Raw genomic sequence first — 19,244 nt, forward strand, 5'->3', positions numbered from 1 at the left:
CCAAGCTAGAATGCCATCCCTGTGCCACGTTCATACTTCATGCTCCTGATCGCCCAGCCCAAGGCATCAGCTCCCTGCCTCTTTCTTCCTGCATCCCCAGCAGGGAAGCTGAAGCCATCTGTGCACACCTATTCATGTACGACAGGAGAGTCCTCCTGGAGGACACCCAGTGCTCTGAATCTGCTCCACATACGGTGTCCCATCCCAGGACCATACATGCTACCACGTCCCCATTTCCTCCCTAACGTGTGGTTTGGCAAAGCTTCTCCTCAACCTGGTGAAAAGGCACAGAGGGATGCCGGGGTGGTAGTGCCTGGAAAGCAGCACTTAGTGTGGGTATAGCTGTTCCAAGGTAGTTTTCATGAGAGATGAGTTGTTTACTTGATGGCTAAGGAATTTACCTTAAAAGCACGTTTTGGCTCATTCTAAGAGTTATTGCAAATGTAATTTGCATTGGGGGGGGTGTGTCAAAATCATTTGGGAGGAGCAGCCTATATTTACCAAATACCTTCAGGGAGGAGTGGTGCTTCCCCCACAAAGCAGCCTGAAGGTTGGGGTTTTCAACTAAGCCTGGACCCCCGATCCGCTCCCTCTTCTTCCTCTCTCTGGAAGGGGACTGCCCAGTTTGTACCTAACAGCCAAAGAAGAGTCTGCTGAACAGAGCTGTGCTCAGCAACACAAAATGAAGGGTTTGTGTGCTAGATAAATATTTATTGAGGCAAGTTTAAAAAACAAACAAACAAAACCAAAACAACAAAGGAAAAGAAAAGAAAAGGGGATCTAGCTTAGTAGCTAGGACATAAACTCCTAAAATTTGACATGAATTTCAGTCTAACTGCAGTGAGTGTGTCAACATTACACAGGCTACACTAGCATCAACAAGAAAGATATTTTTTTCTATTCCAGAATGCCACTTCTACTTTTGTTTTATTTTCTCCTATGCAATTTCCATTTTCTTACATTTGTAGAAATTATGTGTGTATAGATTCCTGCACGGCAGGCTAAATGTACTCTCCTGGGCTCTCCAATGTTTCATGCTTGCTTCAAGCTGATATGGGTTCAGGCTGCCACTGACAGAAACTGTTGTCCTGTCTTCCCTTCTCCCATTTCAGGGCTGCGAATTCTTTCTCTACCTGCTGCACCAGAGCTAGCACTGTGTGCTTTGAAGGATAAACTAGATTTTTTTTATTTTTTTCTCTACTAGTTTGCAGCCTCAGTCACCTTTTGCAGACTCCCTGGAATTTCTTCCTTATATCTAATCTAAATCTACCCTCTTTCAGTTTAAAACCATTACCCCTTGTCCTACCACTACACTCCCTGATAAAGAGTCCCTCCCCATCCTTCCTGTAGGCCCCCTTTAAGTACTGGAAGGCTGCTATAAGGTCTGCCTGGAGCTGCCTTTTCTCCAGGCTAAACGAACCCCAACTCTCTCAGCGTGTCCTCGTAAGGGAGGAGCTCCAGCCCTCTGATCATCTTTGTGGCCCTCCTCAGGACCCACTCGAGCAGGTCCATGTTTTTCTTATGCTGGGACCCCCAGAGCTGGACTCAGTACTCCAGGTTGGATCTCACGAGAGTGGAGTAGAGGGGGAGAATCCCCTCCCTCGACCTGCTGGTCACGCTTCTTTTGATTCAGCCCAGGATGCAACTGGCTTTCTGGGCTGTGAGCACACATTGGTGGCTCATATTCAGGTTTTCATCCACCAACACCCCCAAGTCCTCCTCCGCAGGGCTGCTCTCAATCCACTCATCGCCCAGCCTGTATTTGTACTTGGGATTGCCCCGACCCATGTGCAGGACCTTGCACTTGGCCTTGTTGAACTTCATGAGGTTCCCATAGGCCTCTCTCTCAAGCCTGTCAAGGTCCCTCTGGATGCCATCCCTTCCCTCTAGGGTATCAATCACACCGCACAGCTTGGTGTCATCAGCAAACTTGCTGAGGGTGTGCTCAATCCCACTGTCCATGTCGCCAACAAAGGTGGTAAAATAATACTGGTCCTGGACCCCTGAGGGACACCGCTCATCACTGGTCTCCACCCGGACATCAAGCCATTGACCACAACTCTTTGAGGGCGACCATCCAGCCAATTCCTTATCCACTGAGTGGTTCGCCTGCCAAATCCACGTCTCTCCATTTTACAGACAAGGTTGTGTGTGGGACAGTGTGAAATGCTTTGCACAAGTCCAGGTAGATGACGTCAGTCGCTCTTCCCTTATCCACCAATGCTGTAACACCATTGTAGAAGGCCACAAAATTTGGCCTTTTTGCTGAGTTTGGTCTTATGCTGTTGTGTTACTGCACCCTGCAGTAGCAGCATTTTGCCTGGCTGAGGCTCAGCTGTCTTCTGAATGCCGTGGACCAGGCCAGTGCAATGCCAGGGGCTGTAGTTCCCACCGGCATTGCTGGAATTAGCTTGCTGATGATAATGTTGTTAGCACCAGCCTGGGAATGGAGCGGGGAGGGAGGAAATCGATGTGTAAGCTTCGACCGTGCTGCTGCAGTGAGTGAGGCTTGCTGAATGAAAGACTTGGACAGAAACCAAGTGAAGTGGTGGTATGTAGGGCTGCTGCAGAACCAAGGTGTTAAGGATGTGCTGGCTAGGAACAGTAAGTGGGATCCGAGGCAATGTTGCACTCTTACGGCATCTTTGTTGGGTGCGGGAGAGGGGAATTAAGCTTTTACGTTACAGTATTTCCATATAGAGCTACTGTTACACATGGAACTACACTAACATTTGTGATGAGCGTGGAAGGGTAAACAGCGTTAGATGCTTCTGTGGTTCCTTGTCACTTCCCTTCCCTTTCTAAAAATACAGTAACAAGAACATAGGGGGAAAAAAAGCAGGTGGCATTACTGAAAAATGGATTCTGTAATTCTTACAGGGTGTGAAGGACAATTTTTTTTTAATGATTACAATATACCAAGTGTGAATTGGATCCTTCTCAAAGCGAGGAATTAATTGTGCTGCCTACAAGTAGGAATAATGTGAGAGAGCACCACACAATCCTCCCATTGTGCTGCCTGTGCACCTGCAGAACATCTTCTATTCCACTTCCAGACTCCTTTTAGGCAATGTTTATTTGTGTCTTGTGTGGCTTGTAACAAGATAGAAGTTGCCAGTAAGCATCTGAGTAGACAATATCTTGTCTTTTAACACTGACAAGATATGGAAGTGTCATGGTGAGTAACAGTGGGGTAACCTGTCTCTCATGGAGATGTTTATCCTGTCTCTGCTTTCCAGAGTTCCGGTTTACTGTTAATTTTGTAACTTTAAATCCCCAATCTTTATTGATCAGTGGTAAGGTTTTGGCATTTGCATTTCTCTGCTGTGAAGAGTTATGTATCGTTTTCCTTTCTATCTCCTCAAATATGAATCCTCTCTAATTTCATTGAGTGATCGGTTATTCTCATGTTGCATGAAACAGAGTACAGAAAGTCTGTCTTTTTGCTGTGCCATTTCATTATTTTGTATAATTGCATTATGTCTCCCATAATCTCTCCTCTGTAAGGTAAATAGTCACAGTCTTTCCTGCCTCTTCTCATATTAAAATTTACCCAAATCCTTTATTATTCCTACTGCTATTACTGTCTGAATCCTCTCTAACAGCGGAGTGTCCATATTTTGAGATGCTGTTACCAGTGCAGCATGTGGCACAGCAGAGATAATGCTGATCTACACTAGAGCAACGTTACCTCCCTGCTGGTCACCATTTTATTCATCATTTTTCCTAATTTTTTTTTTTTAACTACAGTTAAGAATTTCATTAAGAGTGGTCTTCCTTGAGAAGTGTTCTGGGACCCTGAGGTGTCTTTACTGAATTTATAAAGTTTGCTTTAAGAGGTATTAGAGCATGTGTAATTACATTTTCTCCCTCTAGTACATGCTGCTTTTAATGTTGAGCTCATCATGACACTGTCTTTTCACCTAGCTTTTTTTTAGGTTTGTCTTGAAATTCCTCACTGTCATTTCTGGTCTTTCCTGACCCAAATAATTCTGTGTTGTCTACAGACTTTGCGCCCTCATTGCTTATCTTTTTTTTCCAGATTAAGAATAAATGTAGTAAACAACACAGAATTGAGTTTACCAAACCTTTTTCCTGGTGTGGAAAAAAAAAAATTATTTGGAGACTTCGGTTAGACTACTCAGATGATTTGATAAATTCTTTTTATTTAGGTTTCAATAGGGAAAAGACCTAGATTGCTGCTACTTTTTTTCTGTACAAAAACCAGAACAAAACTAAAGCTCTACCAAATTGCCTTACAGACCCTGTCCAGAAGAATTTCAAATCCCTATTTGGAAACTCCTTCAAACAAGGTACTTTTAAATTCCGTTTCTTCAAACAACTTATTAGGAATCTTTTTGCGTTGGTTCAACCTCTTAATCATAGCTTCGAAGACACTTGTGAATGGGGCCTGCAGTTCAATCCAGTTAACAAGTTATAATTTGTGTGTGTTAGAAACTGTCTACTTCTATTACTGAATTTGCAAACTGAATTGTTCTGAATTCCGATGTACACTCACTTCACAGCCATTTAAATGATTGCCACCCTTGGGTTTTTTTGCAATATTTGAGAGCTCTGTTCTTGCATCTCACAAGACTTTACTGTCTCAGGGCTATTTTATATTCCTTGAAAGATTTCTAAACATAGGAAACAAACAAACAAAAGAAAAAAAGGTGAAACTGCAACATTGTTTTTTCTTTCAAGTTAGTTATTTGTGTTACTGATGTGTTTTGCTGGGATGGTGAGAAAACATCACAACAGAAGCATGAGTTAAATTCATCAGTAAGGAGTAGTATATGGAGTCCAGTTGGAACATGGTTTTATGGAAGATGGAGTTGGGTCCTGTTTTGATAGACACATCTGCACCCTTGAGGTAGTAAGGTAGAAATCAGGTGTGAGGGAAGTCAGAGGTGTGTCCATTCTGAAAGACCACATCCTCCTGGCAAGGTACAGATGAAATGACCTGTAGCTATCATAGGATACCTCCAAAGTTTCTGAACAAAAAGAAGAAACTATGAAATGGTGTTACACTGTGTATTAGGCTTGTATTAAAATATTTAACTCAAATACATATGGAATAATGCTTAATTTTAACTGTATTTTTGTGGTTTTGCAATGGTTAATATAGTCTTTTCGCTTTGCTAGAATAACACTTTTTTTCATTTGAACTTGTCTGTTGTTCAAAAGTAAAGCTGACAGATAGTAAAACCTCTGCTTTTCTAAGGCAGCAAATATAAAAGTAGTCCAGCTCGTGGGGGCATCTGCAACCCATGATACAACTGGGTATGACAGAAGTTGGGGTGCATTTCCTATAAGGCTTTGACTGCTTGCTTGTCATTTAGCTGGGGAGAAGGCAATGCTGAGAGGGAGGGAGTGGACAGTGGCAAGGCAATTTACTACAGCAGGAATAAATCCCTGTTTGTCATAGTTTTCAATTTCTCTTTCATTCAGATTTATGGAGAAAGTTCTTCCTGTGCTGGGAGAGCTCTCAGGAATATTTTTACTCTACAAGCATCTGACCTGATTAAAGACAGGGTGTACCTTACTGGCATTTGCAGGTAACCCAAGATCATTCGTTTTAATCAACTGGATGGGTTTTATTTGCATTTGTCTATGCCCTGATTTGACAAGAGAGTAAATTCTGAGAGTGAAATGTTGTGTGTATTATTAAGACTTGAAAATATTTTCTAAAAAATTCTTAAAATCTCATGTGTTTTAATATCTTTTCTAATGTTACTTTGTCAATTGTCAGAAAGGAGCAGTGGCCCAATTGTATGTCCATTAATTTAATTGCTTATGATTTCATATACATTTGTGTTTGTCTGTTATTTTGTTGAAAAGAAAGAGTATTAAATTCAACCCTGGTCTGGAGTTAGAAAAGAGATTAATTGGATTCCTGAGATTTAGTTACACAGTGATTTTTGCACATAATTTATAGAAAATTTCTGTCATGAAGTGATTTTCCATTTATGTTGCATTACAGCATAAATGCTTCCTCCTATTTTTGGTTATGCCAAATGCAGGTCTCTATTACAGCACCATTCATTCATATCTGTATTTAAGAAAAAGCCACAACTTGTGATTTAAAAAATAAGTTTACCAATAATGTGAAAGATGAAGCACATCCTAGAGCAATACTCAAGGTCTTAAACATATATTGCATAGCTGTATTGCTTATGCTTATCCTCAGAAAGGAAATAGAATCCTGAGGCTAAAAGCTGGATTTTATTTAGCTCTTATACATCTTTGGATGACTGTCTGTATGCAGCACAAATTGATAAAAATATTATGTATTGTAAAGTGTGCCACATGAATTAGGTACGTAAGGGAACTTACTCATATAACATGAGTTCCCTCATTGTAACTAGGGGCATCACCTGAGACTGGCCAGAATAATTTCTTCCCTTGAAATGAATAAGATTACAAAATTAGTAATTGAGGCAAAGGGTTTGCCCTGCTGAACAAAAGGATTCACTTTTAATAGCTTTAAAAAAATAGCTTTTTATTATATAAGAACATTTTAACATTACTGTAGTGTAAGAAGTTATGTTTTGCTTACTTTCAGGAGAAGCTGTATTGGATCGGAACTGGTAGACTGGCTTTTGGAGCAGTGCCCTTTTGTTAAGTGCAGATCTACAGCAGCTGGAGTGTGGCAGCTCCTCCTGGATATGGGCATTATATTATCAGGTCAGTCTTGATAGTACTTCTAGCGTGAGGAAGGCTGTCAGTTTTTCCTGCATAGGAGAAGACTCACATTTTTGATGGGAGAGGAAGGAGGGAAAGAAAAAAAATGCAGATTGATCCATTTTTCTTGACAGTTGTTTATTTTACTCTTTGGTAGGCTCACCTCTGTGACCTTTCATTTCATAAATACCAAAGATTAATCTCTTTTTTTTAGGCAATTTTCTTCCTTTTCCTTTTGCAAATGTAATTACATGTTACCAAGTTGCAGACAGCATGTGTGTATTTTCCAGCCTATTTTTTTTTCCTCCTCAAGCTCTTTTAGGTTTTTCATAAGACAGCAGCTGTTTAGCCACTGCAGATCACGGCTTTGCCAAATGACTTCTCTGGCTATTAGTGATTTTCCCTTCCTCTCTCTGTTTTTCATAGTTTTAGATATGGATTGACAGAGGATTCAGCTCCTTGAGATGGTAGTGATGCCAGGTTCTACCCATCTGTCCCCACCTTCCCCATCAAATTTAGGGGTTTGGTCCAGCTAATATGGTTGGCAATAATTACACTGGTGACTAACCTCTGGAAATCTGATGGACTTTACTTTGTAGCTGGGACTACTTAGGTAGCTCAACTGAGAGCATACCCTGCCCTGGGGTCTGTCCTAGACACTTAACTTTCCTCCTCGTGAAAAGGTGAGGTGTTATGGAAGATTTCTGCTTATGTACACTGACAGTATACTTAAAGGTTTTCTTCTGCTCCAGCTACACTGACACTATGCCTGGCTATGCAGCCACAACAAGGGCTGCTGTCCCAGCAGGAGCTTGTGCTTTTGGCCTTGGACCCCATCCTTTGAACCCAGTTTAATCCCAGTTATGCCAGGGAAGATGACAGTTGTACTAGTGCACCATCTTACCCAGGTCTAGTCTACAAATCCAGTAGCCCTGAATTTGAGGAGAAGCTGGGATAATGATGGGCTGCATCCCCATTATTGAACTTTGTTTACTAGTGCATGGCCATTAGTGAGAACAGATTAGATGCCAATGGCAATTGAGGCTCAGAAATCTGACAAGTGGAAGGTTCTTAGCTCCTAATTCTGAACTGATTCCAAAATTGATTAAATACTCAGCAGTCTTAATGCCTGAATTTCAGGAGCCTGGGGATATTCAAATTGAGGTTTTGGCATTGTCCTGTTCGGATGCACTGAGTTTATATGAGAGGGTGGGACTGCTTCTATGCTGAGTTTGCGATCCTTTTGCCCTGTGTGGTGGTGCAACTCAACATTAAATTCAAGTGTAATACGGAATGTGGTGGGGACACAGAACCTTTACATGGTAAAGATTTAAAGGCTATCTAATGTTATTTTTTTCTAACAGTGGACAGACAACTCTATTTTCAAGACACTCATGCTTTCTACCAGTTCTCAGCGGATGAATGTACCTACCTTTTCTGTGAATTTGAGAAAGAGGAAGAATGGAAGAATGGAGTAAAGCTCCTACTTCAACTACTGCCGTTGTCTCCTCCCAGGATTGACATGTGTAATCTGTAAGTGTGTGTATACAACTGTTTGCAACTTTTGCTGACTGTTTTGTAAGTGGCTGGCTTATAATGACACTGTTTACCCCCAAACCACTGTGCAAAGGAGCCAGCTTTCTTTTCAGGGTTGACAAGCTTTGTAGAGATGGGCTTTCCTGTGATCTGCATTAGGATTAACATCTGAGAAAGTCAGTGTGACTAGATAAATGAGGACACTTGACTTGGGGTTCTTGGTGTATTGTTATTCTTATACAATAGCTTGCTGACTCTAGCTTGCTTTATTACCTGGGCAAGTGGCTTTATTTTTTTTTGGTCCGTTATTACATTTGGAGGTTTGGCACAAATTTGGCAGTAGGCATGCTGTGGAGCTGATTGACTAGCAGATCAGATGCTCTTGTCCTGGGTTAGGATCTGCTATCAAATGGATAGAGAGGATGGGTAGGAGTGTGGTAGCTTTAGTCATCTGATTTTAGTTTGCTACTGCATGTTCGTCTGCATGTACAGAGCTGTCTACTCTCCCATTATTATTCCTTTTCCAGAATATGCCATTTAAGAGTTTTGCTTCCTATACAACTCCTCTTCCACCTATCTATTGGATGTTAACACACCCTCTGTGCTGATACAGCTGCACTCTGAATGTTGTCTATGTAGAGCAGCTAGAAGGAAACCGTATTTATCTGTGCCACAGTGAGAGGCTAAAATATAGGAAAAAGGTGTCAGTGAGAGGTCTGGAGGCTCGTAACCCCTCATGCCTTGGTAAATCTGCAAGAGCTGGCCTGGGTAGACAAGTTGGGTTAAATTCTTTCATTGTCCCTAGCATGAGGAAGCTTCAAACTTGATACTTATAATGTGGAGAACTATTACTCTGCCAGTAGTTGGATTTATTCTCTTTGATGTCAAAGACAAAACTTTATTCTGTAAGTACTTTGCTTCTCTACATATTAGATTTTAAAAACACATTCTCTCAGAGAAATGTCCAACGGAAATATTTTAAAGTAGCACAAAGCCCAAAGTCCCTGTAAGCTGTTGCAAGCCCAATTTCTTAAATTCATGTGTTCAGTCTGATTCTTAAATGCGTTGAGCTGGTAGAAAGAATCTCAGTAATTTCTATGCCTGGCTCGAGGCAGAAACTTGTTTCCCTCCCCTGCTACTGACTGCCCTCACCAACCAGAAATTGGCAGTTCTGGAGTGGAGATTCCCTTGAAAACACATTTATTTGGTCAGCTTGAGTGAGTGTAGCCAAGTGAAGAGGACCCCAAATTGGCTAAAGCGGGGGACTGAATGTGATCTTCTCAGCAGATGACTCATATGGGAGAAAGCCTTTGAATATTTTTGCAAATAGAAATTCTTGTCTTCCAGCCTACTCTGGTGCTAAGCAGTTTGGCTGTCCCTTAAATATCAGGGTGATTTCATCTTGATTTTGGTGGGAATTGGGATTTTCCTCATTACCACTGCAAATCAGGCTACTTTTCATGGTTCGTGACTACTCTTACAAAGGCTTTGAATCAAAAAGACAGAACAGATAGGTCATATTGATGTGTTACTTGAAGGATGCTGGGTAGGAAAATGGATTGAAGACTTTTTAGGTTTGAGTTGAAAATGTGTCCTGCATGCTGATCTTCGCTGGAGAGTACCACTATTTTACAGTCTGCTTTGCTGTTTTATCGTTCCAGTGCAACTGTCATTTCTAGTGGAGGATGATCCCTGTCACATGAATTGAACAATTATTCATTAATGTACATTTCCAGCTACTTCCTGCTCACATTATTCAAATTTTAGTTGAAGTTGGATTCCTTTTGGGAACATTGTCACTGAAGAATTATTTTCTGGAGGTTTTGCCTGTCAGACTGTGAGGGTGCTTTTTAAAACAATATATATTGAAGGAATCGAATTTTAAATAATGGTATACTCTCGAGGGAGTGTGATATAAAAGGGAAAGAAGGCTTTTCCAGGTTCAAAATTCTCCATGCTTGATGAAAGTAATACACTGCTAAAACACAATCTGAAAGGGAATAGATGCGATGAAGTGTTTGTTAAAGTTATCTGACCAGGTTAAATAAACCCATATACTCTTTTTCATGAAGAAAGAGGGCAATTCTAAAAACTCTTCCTTGCAGTGACTGTTCGTCTTTTCTCAAATATACAAACTGTTTTGCATACCATTAGAAGCATAGTCCTTTTTGTAATTTAGTATTTTTTATTAATTTTTCTTAGGTTTTCTCGTAGTCTGTATTGACAGCATTAATACTGTTTTGTAGATAGAGATAAAGAATTTCTTACCTTATTAATTAGATTCCTTGCTTTTGATGGAATCAAAAGCGACTGCCTGCTTGTGCACCAGAAGGCAACATCGGACATCTCCTGGTGGTCCCAGGAGCCAGACAAGCTCTGTCTCCTCCGCAGCTGTTGGGCAGCAGCCTTGCACTTGCCTGGACTGCTGGGTGAATCGGTGGGTCTCTGTGGAGCACTATGGATCTGCTCTCCCAGAAGGAATCTGCAGACCTGACTAGGCAGTAGCAGCTCTGGGGAAACCCTATTAAATAAACGTGGCCTGGTCTCAACTTGCTGTACAGATTTTTGATGGATTTGTATTTGTTTCTGGTCAGTATTAGCAGCGTTACTGAATAATACTATAGTAACTTTTACAATGAAAATAACGTTCTGAAGCCTGAGACCTGCTTACGGTTCCTGCATAAGCGCTCCCTGTTGCGTTTTGACCTTGGCAAATTCCCTACATTAAACGTAACATTGGTGGGAATCTACTGTGAAAAACAAGACCGGACATAGCAGATTTTTAGCAGCTCACACTAAACTGAAGGCTCGTGTTGTTACGTGTATTCTACAGAACTGAGCCCCTGTTAATGTCAAATGAGATGGGACTGATGCAGAGGCCTCTTGGGGTCGTTAAACACCCTATGTTAATCACAGCCAATTCTACTTGAATAGAAAAGAAGTGAATGTTGCAATAGTCTGGGAACAAAAGATCTGTATTAAAATCTGTGCCGTGGACTTCCTTACCACCTTGAGCAATTGCTTAGGCTCTCATCCAATGCCTCCTGACTTATTTTCCAGTGACTGCAATGGCTTTGTATCAGGTGTTTAATCTTTGTGTGCTTCTATTTCCTTCTTTGTAAATGGGGGTGTTTATAACAACACCTAATTCCCAGAACCACTGGTAGACTTAATGAAGATTTCAAGAATGCATTGGGTACCTTAGACTATTGAAATGTATCCCATTAATATTTTTTAAAAATTATTTGAAGAGAAGTTAACGGGGAATTTTTCTTTATCTCATATTGCTTGTTGTTTTCTTTTCAGAAGTGTTACGCTATATTCTGTATCTTCTGTCCTGAAATAATTTAGATTTTATTAATTTCAGAAAAGTAACCATTCTTTAAAGTAATTTGTTTTTAATGCAAGTAGCCAGGATAGGATATTCATTTAGTTACTGCCTTATGGAGTTCCTGGAAAGATTCTGCTGAATGCAAACAGCTCTCAGGTATCCATGGATCTTTTATTGGCATTGTAGGTGGATTGTAAAGCCAGCGTAGAGGCATATGTAGTAGCTCTACATTAGACAATTGAGGTCCAGGCCCAGGACCATGTCTGTATCCATATTGCTTCCTCCGTCAGCTGGTTGGGAAGCACCATAGTTGCTTTCACATGGTGTACAGTAATAATTGTGCTGGACCTGACTTGTCTGCATGCAAATCTAGGGCAAGCATCCCTGCATCTCGCTCTGCTTAACACACTACCGAGCCCAAGGACCACTGAGTTGTGTAAGCATCAGGCTTGTTTGCCTGGGCTTTGTAGCTCCTGTTTGGTACCAGCCCTACTAGGTCTTAGCTGGCCCCTTTTGAAAAAAATAGGGTGATATCTGTCCTGATTCTTTTCCTTAGTATTCATCCCATCTTACTTTTTTCCATTAGCCTGGGTATCATAATACAGTCTTCCTCTCTAATTCTGGAAAGCTGACTATAATTTTTAGTATATTAATGGTTTCAGCAGTATTTTATGCTTATATGCAGATGAATACTGGGAGTATTTTTAAATAGAAGATGAAGTGATAAAGGCCCAAGACAGAAATAGCTATGCTATATGCTGTTCTGGGTTTATAGACTGCATCTGTGGCTGTGTCTACTGAGCTGCTATCTTTTGCCTCCAATTTAGAAGAATCAGGTCCTAGCCTGGTTCTGAGAGATCAGAAGAGACCAGATGTGTAGGAAAACATAGGCATCTAAAGAGGTCAGTTATTTTAATCTCATTCCAAGTCATAAAGAGCAAGACTGAATAAATCAGTCTTTGTAAATGAAACTGCATTCATTTATTTCTTTTGGGCTGTTTATAACAGTTAAAATGTTAACTCACATTTTTCTTTGAATAGGAAAGGCAGGTGTGAAAATAATTGTGATTTCTAATCTGAATTACCATTTTGGTCTGAATATCCTTGCCCCAAAATGAATGCATGTGTCATTCTGTGCTTTCTGACCTTAATTTTTTAATTAGGGAAAGAAATTTTTGGACATGGGATGTAAGAACCACAATATACCAGCAACATATGACACGTTGTCAGCTCTCTCCCCAAACATATCAAGGCATATGAGCAATTAAATAATTTATTCAAAGATAGAAGCTTCTGCTAATACTTGGGATTTAAGTTTATTACAGCAGCTGCAGTTTTGCATATCTGCTCAGTTTGCTGGCATGCCACACTTCTTGAATACCAAAACACAGTCCTAACCTGTGCTGTCCACAGCAGCTTTTGTGAGGCTTTTTCTGTGTGGGCCAGACTTCTGTGACAGTTTCTAGAAGGGTTCTTCCTGCACAGCCCCACTTTTGCAAAGACACATTAAATGTCTCTGTCTTGTGAGTAACTGTCAAGACAATCTAATAGTGTTCTTAGCCGTTGCTTTAGTTTGCTAATTTAGGCTTCTTACATGTATTCTTTTCGTTTTCACTTTTTTTTTTTTTAATATCAAACTTCATGTGTCACATAATGATTTTGGTCTTGTCTGCTTTTATCTATGTGAGCTTGGCATTCCATAAGTGTTGCTCCACACCTTAGCAAAGCTGGGTGGTGGACAGATGGAGAACTCTTTGCTCTGTTGATGGAGTATGCTTTTAGCAGAGCAAAATATGTATTCAAATAAGAAACTCTGAGCTAAGAGTGTCCTGCATTCTTCAGTTCTTCATCATATTTTTATAGCTGAAGAATACTCTTACTGTTTTAAGTGAGTCCAATCAAAAGAGTTCTTGACAGCAAGGGACAAAGGGTATACTCTGTCGTTACTGACACAATTAATTATTGTCATGTTGCAGTCATCATTTTGATGTGGAATCTCAAAAGCCCTTTTACATTAGTGCCTGTGGCTACACAGTTCCTTGCTTTCCAGGAATCAAAAGATGTCGAAACAGAATGAAAGAAATAATGAAATCTTATTTTTATTTTTTTAAGGCCTGATCAAAAAATAGAGGATACGGCAGAAACCAATGCTGAAATTCTTGCTCGTCTCACTTCTGCGGTAAGGTCACTGCATCAAATGTTGTACTGATAATGTTTGAAATATTGTTGTGTTTTGGATTGTTTCAAATGAAAGACTTAGTCTTAGCAAGCAGGTGTTTGTAATGCAAACTACTTTTTTGTACTGAGGTCTTAGCGTGCAATTCCAAAGCTATTAAAATCAGTCCAAGCAAGGACTGCTGCAGCCTGCTCTCTTGTAATCCATGCTATTCATGGCCCAAGAGGTAGCAATCTGGAGGATCATGGTGACTTTTCTTCCAGGTAGCTTACACTCAGATCCTCTTGGTCAAATGGACATCAATGTGAAGACAATGATGAGGTGGGGGACAAAGGGAGAGAAAGGGCCTCAGCAGCCCTGGTGTAGATTATCATAAGCTTTTGAGGAGACCCACCTGGGAATCCCGGGTATGTGGCTTCCCAACTATATTTAGCCTCAATAAACTCCATCATAATAAACAACAGCTTATCCTGTCTGTGCTAGAATTTGGTGCATCTTATTTATCTTGTTGTAAGATCATTGTTCTAATAAGCACAGACAGGACTTCAGAGGGTTAAGCTAGATTCACTCAATCTAATGTAATCTGTACAGTGGTGCAGAGTTGCACCTTCGGCAAGTTTGCGGGTGATGCAAAACTGGGAGGAAAGGTCAATACATCAGATGGGTGTGCTGCCATTCAGAGGGACCTTGACAGGCTGGAGAGGTGGGCCAACAGGAATCACATGAAGTTCAACAAAGGGCAATGCAATGCCTTGCATCTGGGAGAAATAACCTCATGCTCCTGTACAGGCTAGGGGCTGACTGTCTGAAAAGCAGCTTTGCAGAAAAGGACCTGGGGCTACTGGTGGATAGGAGGTTGAACATGAGCCAGAAATGTGCCTGTGTGGCACAGCAAGCCACCTGCCTCCTGGGCTGCATTAGTAAGAGCGTTACCCTCAGGCTAAGGGAGGTGATAATTCCTCTCTACTCAGCACTGGTGTGACACATCTGGAGTGTTGGGTCCAGTTCTGAACTACCAGTACAAGAGATATGTGGACATACTGCAGTGTATGCAAATGACCATGAAGATGATCAGGGGAGCAGAGTATCTGACTTACAAGAAGAGGCTGAGAGAACTGAGAGTTGACCTTGGAGAACAGAAGGCTATGGGAGGATCTTACTAATGTGTATAAATAGCTGATGGAAAGGAATAAAGAAGATAGAGCCAGGCTCTTCTTGGTGACATCTTGTAACAGGACAATAAGCAGTGGCACAAACTGAAATTCAATAAATTCTACTTAAACATAAGAAAAAACCTATTTACTGTGGTGGTGATCAAACAGGAGAACAGGTTACCCAGAGAGGTAGTGGAGACTGCATCCTTGGAGAAGTTCAGAACTTAACTGGACATGGTCCTGAGCAACCTGCTCTAGCTGACCCTGCTTTTGAGCAGGGATTTGGATCAGATGACCTCCAGAGGTGCCTTCCTACCTCAGCCACTGTGTGATTGCATGGCTCTGCGAACGTCACACCTAAATCACGGTATCAGCAAAACATGGAATTACTGCTAGTTCTGTTTTGGGTACGTGAGAAAGTACAGACATGAAAGTGGACCAAGCAGGGTGAAGTTGTCATGAAAAAGGCATGAGGATAAGAGCTATTTTAAGTAAAACAAATAAAGTACTATCTTGAAATTACTGAAAAATGGAAAGGAAGAAGAATTTGTGCTATATTTTGTAAAGATAAATCTCTTTACAAAAGACATTTTGTAATGTGTTTGGAAAGCCAGTGGCTCTGTATGCTCAACCTTATGCAACAATAATTTAAAATGTATGACATTAGAAGATCTTGTGGTTTAATTTTTTTAAATTTTTTATTTTCTCTGTATTCAAATTCCTTTTTTCTCTACCTTTTTTTCCTAACCAAAAATGAAAGAACTCAGAAACTCAAAATCCTCCATTTTTAGTTCCACAGAGAGAAAAAATAGAAAAACATAAAATAATTTTTGCAAAGTTATATCTTTTTAAAAACCCACAAAGCTACCAACTCTATAAAACATTGCCAGTATCCCTCAAAAGCTTCACGTCTCAAAAATAGAAGAGTAATAGTTTTTCATCAGTTAAAAAAAGGGAAGCACTCAACAAAACAAAGTGACTTTCTGAGTTTAAAAGAACAGGATCTAACTGTTGCTGGATACACTTGAGTAAAATGCATATCCTTAAACACGTGAGTAATTGACAGTGAGTTCAGAGTGCTTCACATCTAGCTTGCAAGGTCAAACCTTTGAACTATGTCCTGAATGATTCCAGCAGCAGGGCATATAGACAGTTGTTTTTTTTAAATGAACCATTTTATTGCTGTAGCTAACTAGCTAAAGAAAAATTAGGCAGTTGTGTCTCTAGATGGCCTGAGACTGATCTATTGCCATGGTGGTGTCAAAAAGACTGATCTTCTGCATTTTCTGATTTTCCACAAAACTGTGCAAGCTGTCTATAATGATTTTCTAGTCTAACCCTGGAGAAAAGACATAAGACCAGAGCAGAATCCTCCAAATATTCACATCTGTATATGAACTTCTCCCTCTTATCCTTTCAGAATATTGCTTTTCCTCCATACAGTAGACTGGGATCTAAAGTACTCAGTGCGAGTTTATGGAGAGCCTTCATGTGTTCCAAGGGAATTTGAACCCTCAGCTTGCACCAGTCAGCAGAGGGCTGGACTCACCAGGATACGGGTTCTCAATTTTTTTTTTGCTGCCAGCTCCAGAATTTGTATGGAAAAAAAAAGAGTCCTGTGAGCTGGAGCTGGAAACCAAAATTGAAGGTATTAGCCATGACTGGAAATGTGTTCACACTGTCTTGCTTTTTGGCTCACTGAATGTTTACATATTTTGTACAGAATCAAACCAGTCTTCCTTGAAGAATTCGTAATTCAGAATCCTGTTCACAATACTCTTCAGACCAGCATTTCAGAAGTGAAAAAAAAACCTTACTTCCAGCCCAGCACTAAAGCAGTTAGAGATCAGAGTTGACTTTTTTTGTACATTTCTAGATTTGGAGATTCAAATCCTGTTGGTGTTGATAGTACCACCATCTCTTCTGCTTTTCCTTTTCCTTTTCTTGTAATGGAATAGAACATTCTGTGTGAGGTCAGAAGGATGCTTCTGTGTCAGCTTTTCTTTTTTGGATATTAAATTCCCAGATTTTGAAACCTAAACTGATTGTGAAGATCCAGCCCAAGCAACATTGGAGGAATCTGTGTGCCTAAAATATAAATCACTGTTTTAGCACCTGAAAGTGCAGGAAAAACTGTAAGCATGCATGCACGTAAGGTCTAATTATATATTTCTGTAACTCTATAAAAGCTATTGCTGTTGCAGAGGGTAGAACTCACCTCACCTAAATATAAGTGGCCATATGGCAGGCATCTACCTCTGAGCTAGCTTCCCCAGGTACTCCTTACAGCCAGGGATCAGAAATAGACACTTTTAGGATGCTGAATGTATGATTCATTTTGAAAGTCTACTTAATGGAAAAAACACTCATACCTTAGGCTCTGCTGGTAAGGTATGCACTCTCTGTGAAGGGGTTATAGAGTGACTAGCACAGACATAGGCATCTGTACAAGCTTGGTGAATTCCTCTCCACCTCTTTTTCTTTACTGTAGCCTGACTTTCTTTGTTGGCCTTTCTCTTATTACTTGTACCCTACTGCTTTTAGTTACCAGGTGTTGTTTCTCTTGTAGAGTTCCACTTTTCCCATTCACTGCATAATGTGATTTTTTTTTTTTTTTATTTGATGATTCAGCCAGTCTAGAACTGATTAGTTAGGGAAATGCACTCTTGGTTTTAAACAATGGTTATGGAGATTGTAGAAGATAATAGCAATAGCTGCAGTGAATGATGCCAAGTCAGAAGGGCAGCTGGGAAAAAACTGCAGAGGTTTATCATCTTAATTTGTGCATAATATATGGAATACACCTCGTGTAAGAGCAGAGTCAGATACAAAAGATAAGAAACTAACTTGTTGGGGGTCTTACTTTTTCTTTAAGCTTTATCTACAATGGAAGAAGCAGAGTCAGTCAAGATAACTGAATGGAGCCTATCGAATTATATGCTCATATCATATGTTCCATTACAATGAGGCACTGACAACACCATCAAACTTAAATTGTAAAGGCAGCTGACCTGCAAGCAGTGCAACGTGCCATTTGAGATATATTTGCATTGGGTAATCTTTTTGGTCATGAATTTTTAGGAAAATGCAATGATTACTCCTGGGTTTAAAGAAGCCTTCCAGAGCTGTCATGCATCCCATGTCATGTCCCAATGAGCAGCTTCATGTTCAATGTCTTGCATGCTAAAACCAGAGTAGAGCAGGATGACTATGAGTGTTTCCACTGCAAAGCTCTTACCTTACCTTGTGATGGAACAGAAGAGAATATCAGGATGTTAATGCAGTGTATCTGGGAAATACAGTTTTCTGGTACTTTAAGATGTCAGCCAATACTACTTTTATTCAGAGTCCATCAAACTGTCATTACTTGAGATGCAAAAATGTGAACTAGACTCTTCTCTTTTTCAAAACCCTGCTGTTTAGAGCTTTCTGTTGCAGGATTTCGTTTTGAGATTCTGTAAGGATTGCCACTTTGTCTCTAGATTTGAAGTCCCATTTGGCACATTGACACCCAGAATACTGTTTCACAAAAGACTACTATAGGCAGAAAAAAGAGAGGGGTAAAAAAGTAGAGGTGGTATGCACTGCCTACTACATGCCCAACTATGCCTTCTATGATAAAATTACCAGATTCATGGATAAGAGAAGAACAGTAGTTGTCATTTACTTTTGAAAAATCTCTACAGCTGTCCTTTGAAAATGATAAGATTCAGCATATAAATATGCCATTTGTATTTAATCAAGCAGAAGTATACATGGGTATATGTATGCACACTCTGTATGCACACTCTTGCTCTTTCATATAGCAAAACCAAAACTGACTATCATGTGGTAACATGCCAACAACACACTCAAAAGGTTCTCTTTCAGACTTCAATAATATTTCTGTAAATACTGTGTGGTAAGCTGGCCTTTAAACTGAATCAGTTTTGACATCTGCAGTGCTACTCAAAATGGGATACTATTTAGCTAGTGTTAGCTTTGTAAAATGTATAGCTATGTATAAACCAATTTTTTGTATTTAATATCTCAATATGGTAGGCATAGCTCTTGTTTGAATGTGTATTTTACTTTGAGTCCACATTATTATCTTCAATGTGATGTGCAACTATCGATTTTGTCAAACAGGCAGTAACTGAAATCCTATTAGGAAGAAGTATGATAACGTGTACCATGTGTGCAGCGAGGAATGAATGTTGTACACAGATTTCCGTCGGTGTAATGATGCATAGGAATTGCATGTCCAGCAGAGATGTCAAGTGCATTTACACTAAAATAGACAAAAGCTTATAGATTATGAAATCTAGGGACACCAGGCAAATCCAGAAGGATGCTCAGCATTACCAATTCTTTGTGATGTGAG

General features: G+C 40.2%; 1 protein-coding gene across 1 annotated transcript in view; it reads left to right on the forward strand.

Annotated features, from left to right (window-relative positions):
• Positions 1-19,244, forward strand: part of RAPGEF5 (Rap guanine nucleotide exchange factor (GEF) 5) — a 188,113-nt gene that overhangs the window by 50,708 nt on the left and 118,161 nt on the right. Inside the window, 5 exon segments of the mRNA XM_010577614.1 lie at positions 4,263-4,313; positions 5,452-5,558; positions 6,566-6,687; positions 8,049-8,217; positions 13,664-13,730. Coding sequence (XP_010575916.1) covers positions 4,263-4,313; positions 5,452-5,558; positions 6,566-6,687; positions 8,049-8,217; positions 13,664-13,730 — 516 coding nt within the window.

The sequence above is a fragment of the Haliaeetus leucocephalus genome, unplaced genomic scaffold (assembly GCF_000737465.1).
Source record: "Haliaeetus leucocephalus isolate CR32 unplaced genomic scaffold, Haliaeetus_leucocephalus-4.0 Scaffold566, whole genome shotgun sequence".
Classification (NCBI taxonomy): domain Eukaryota; kingdom Metazoa; phylum Chordata; class Aves; order Accipitriformes; family Accipitridae; genus Haliaeetus; species Haliaeetus leucocephalus.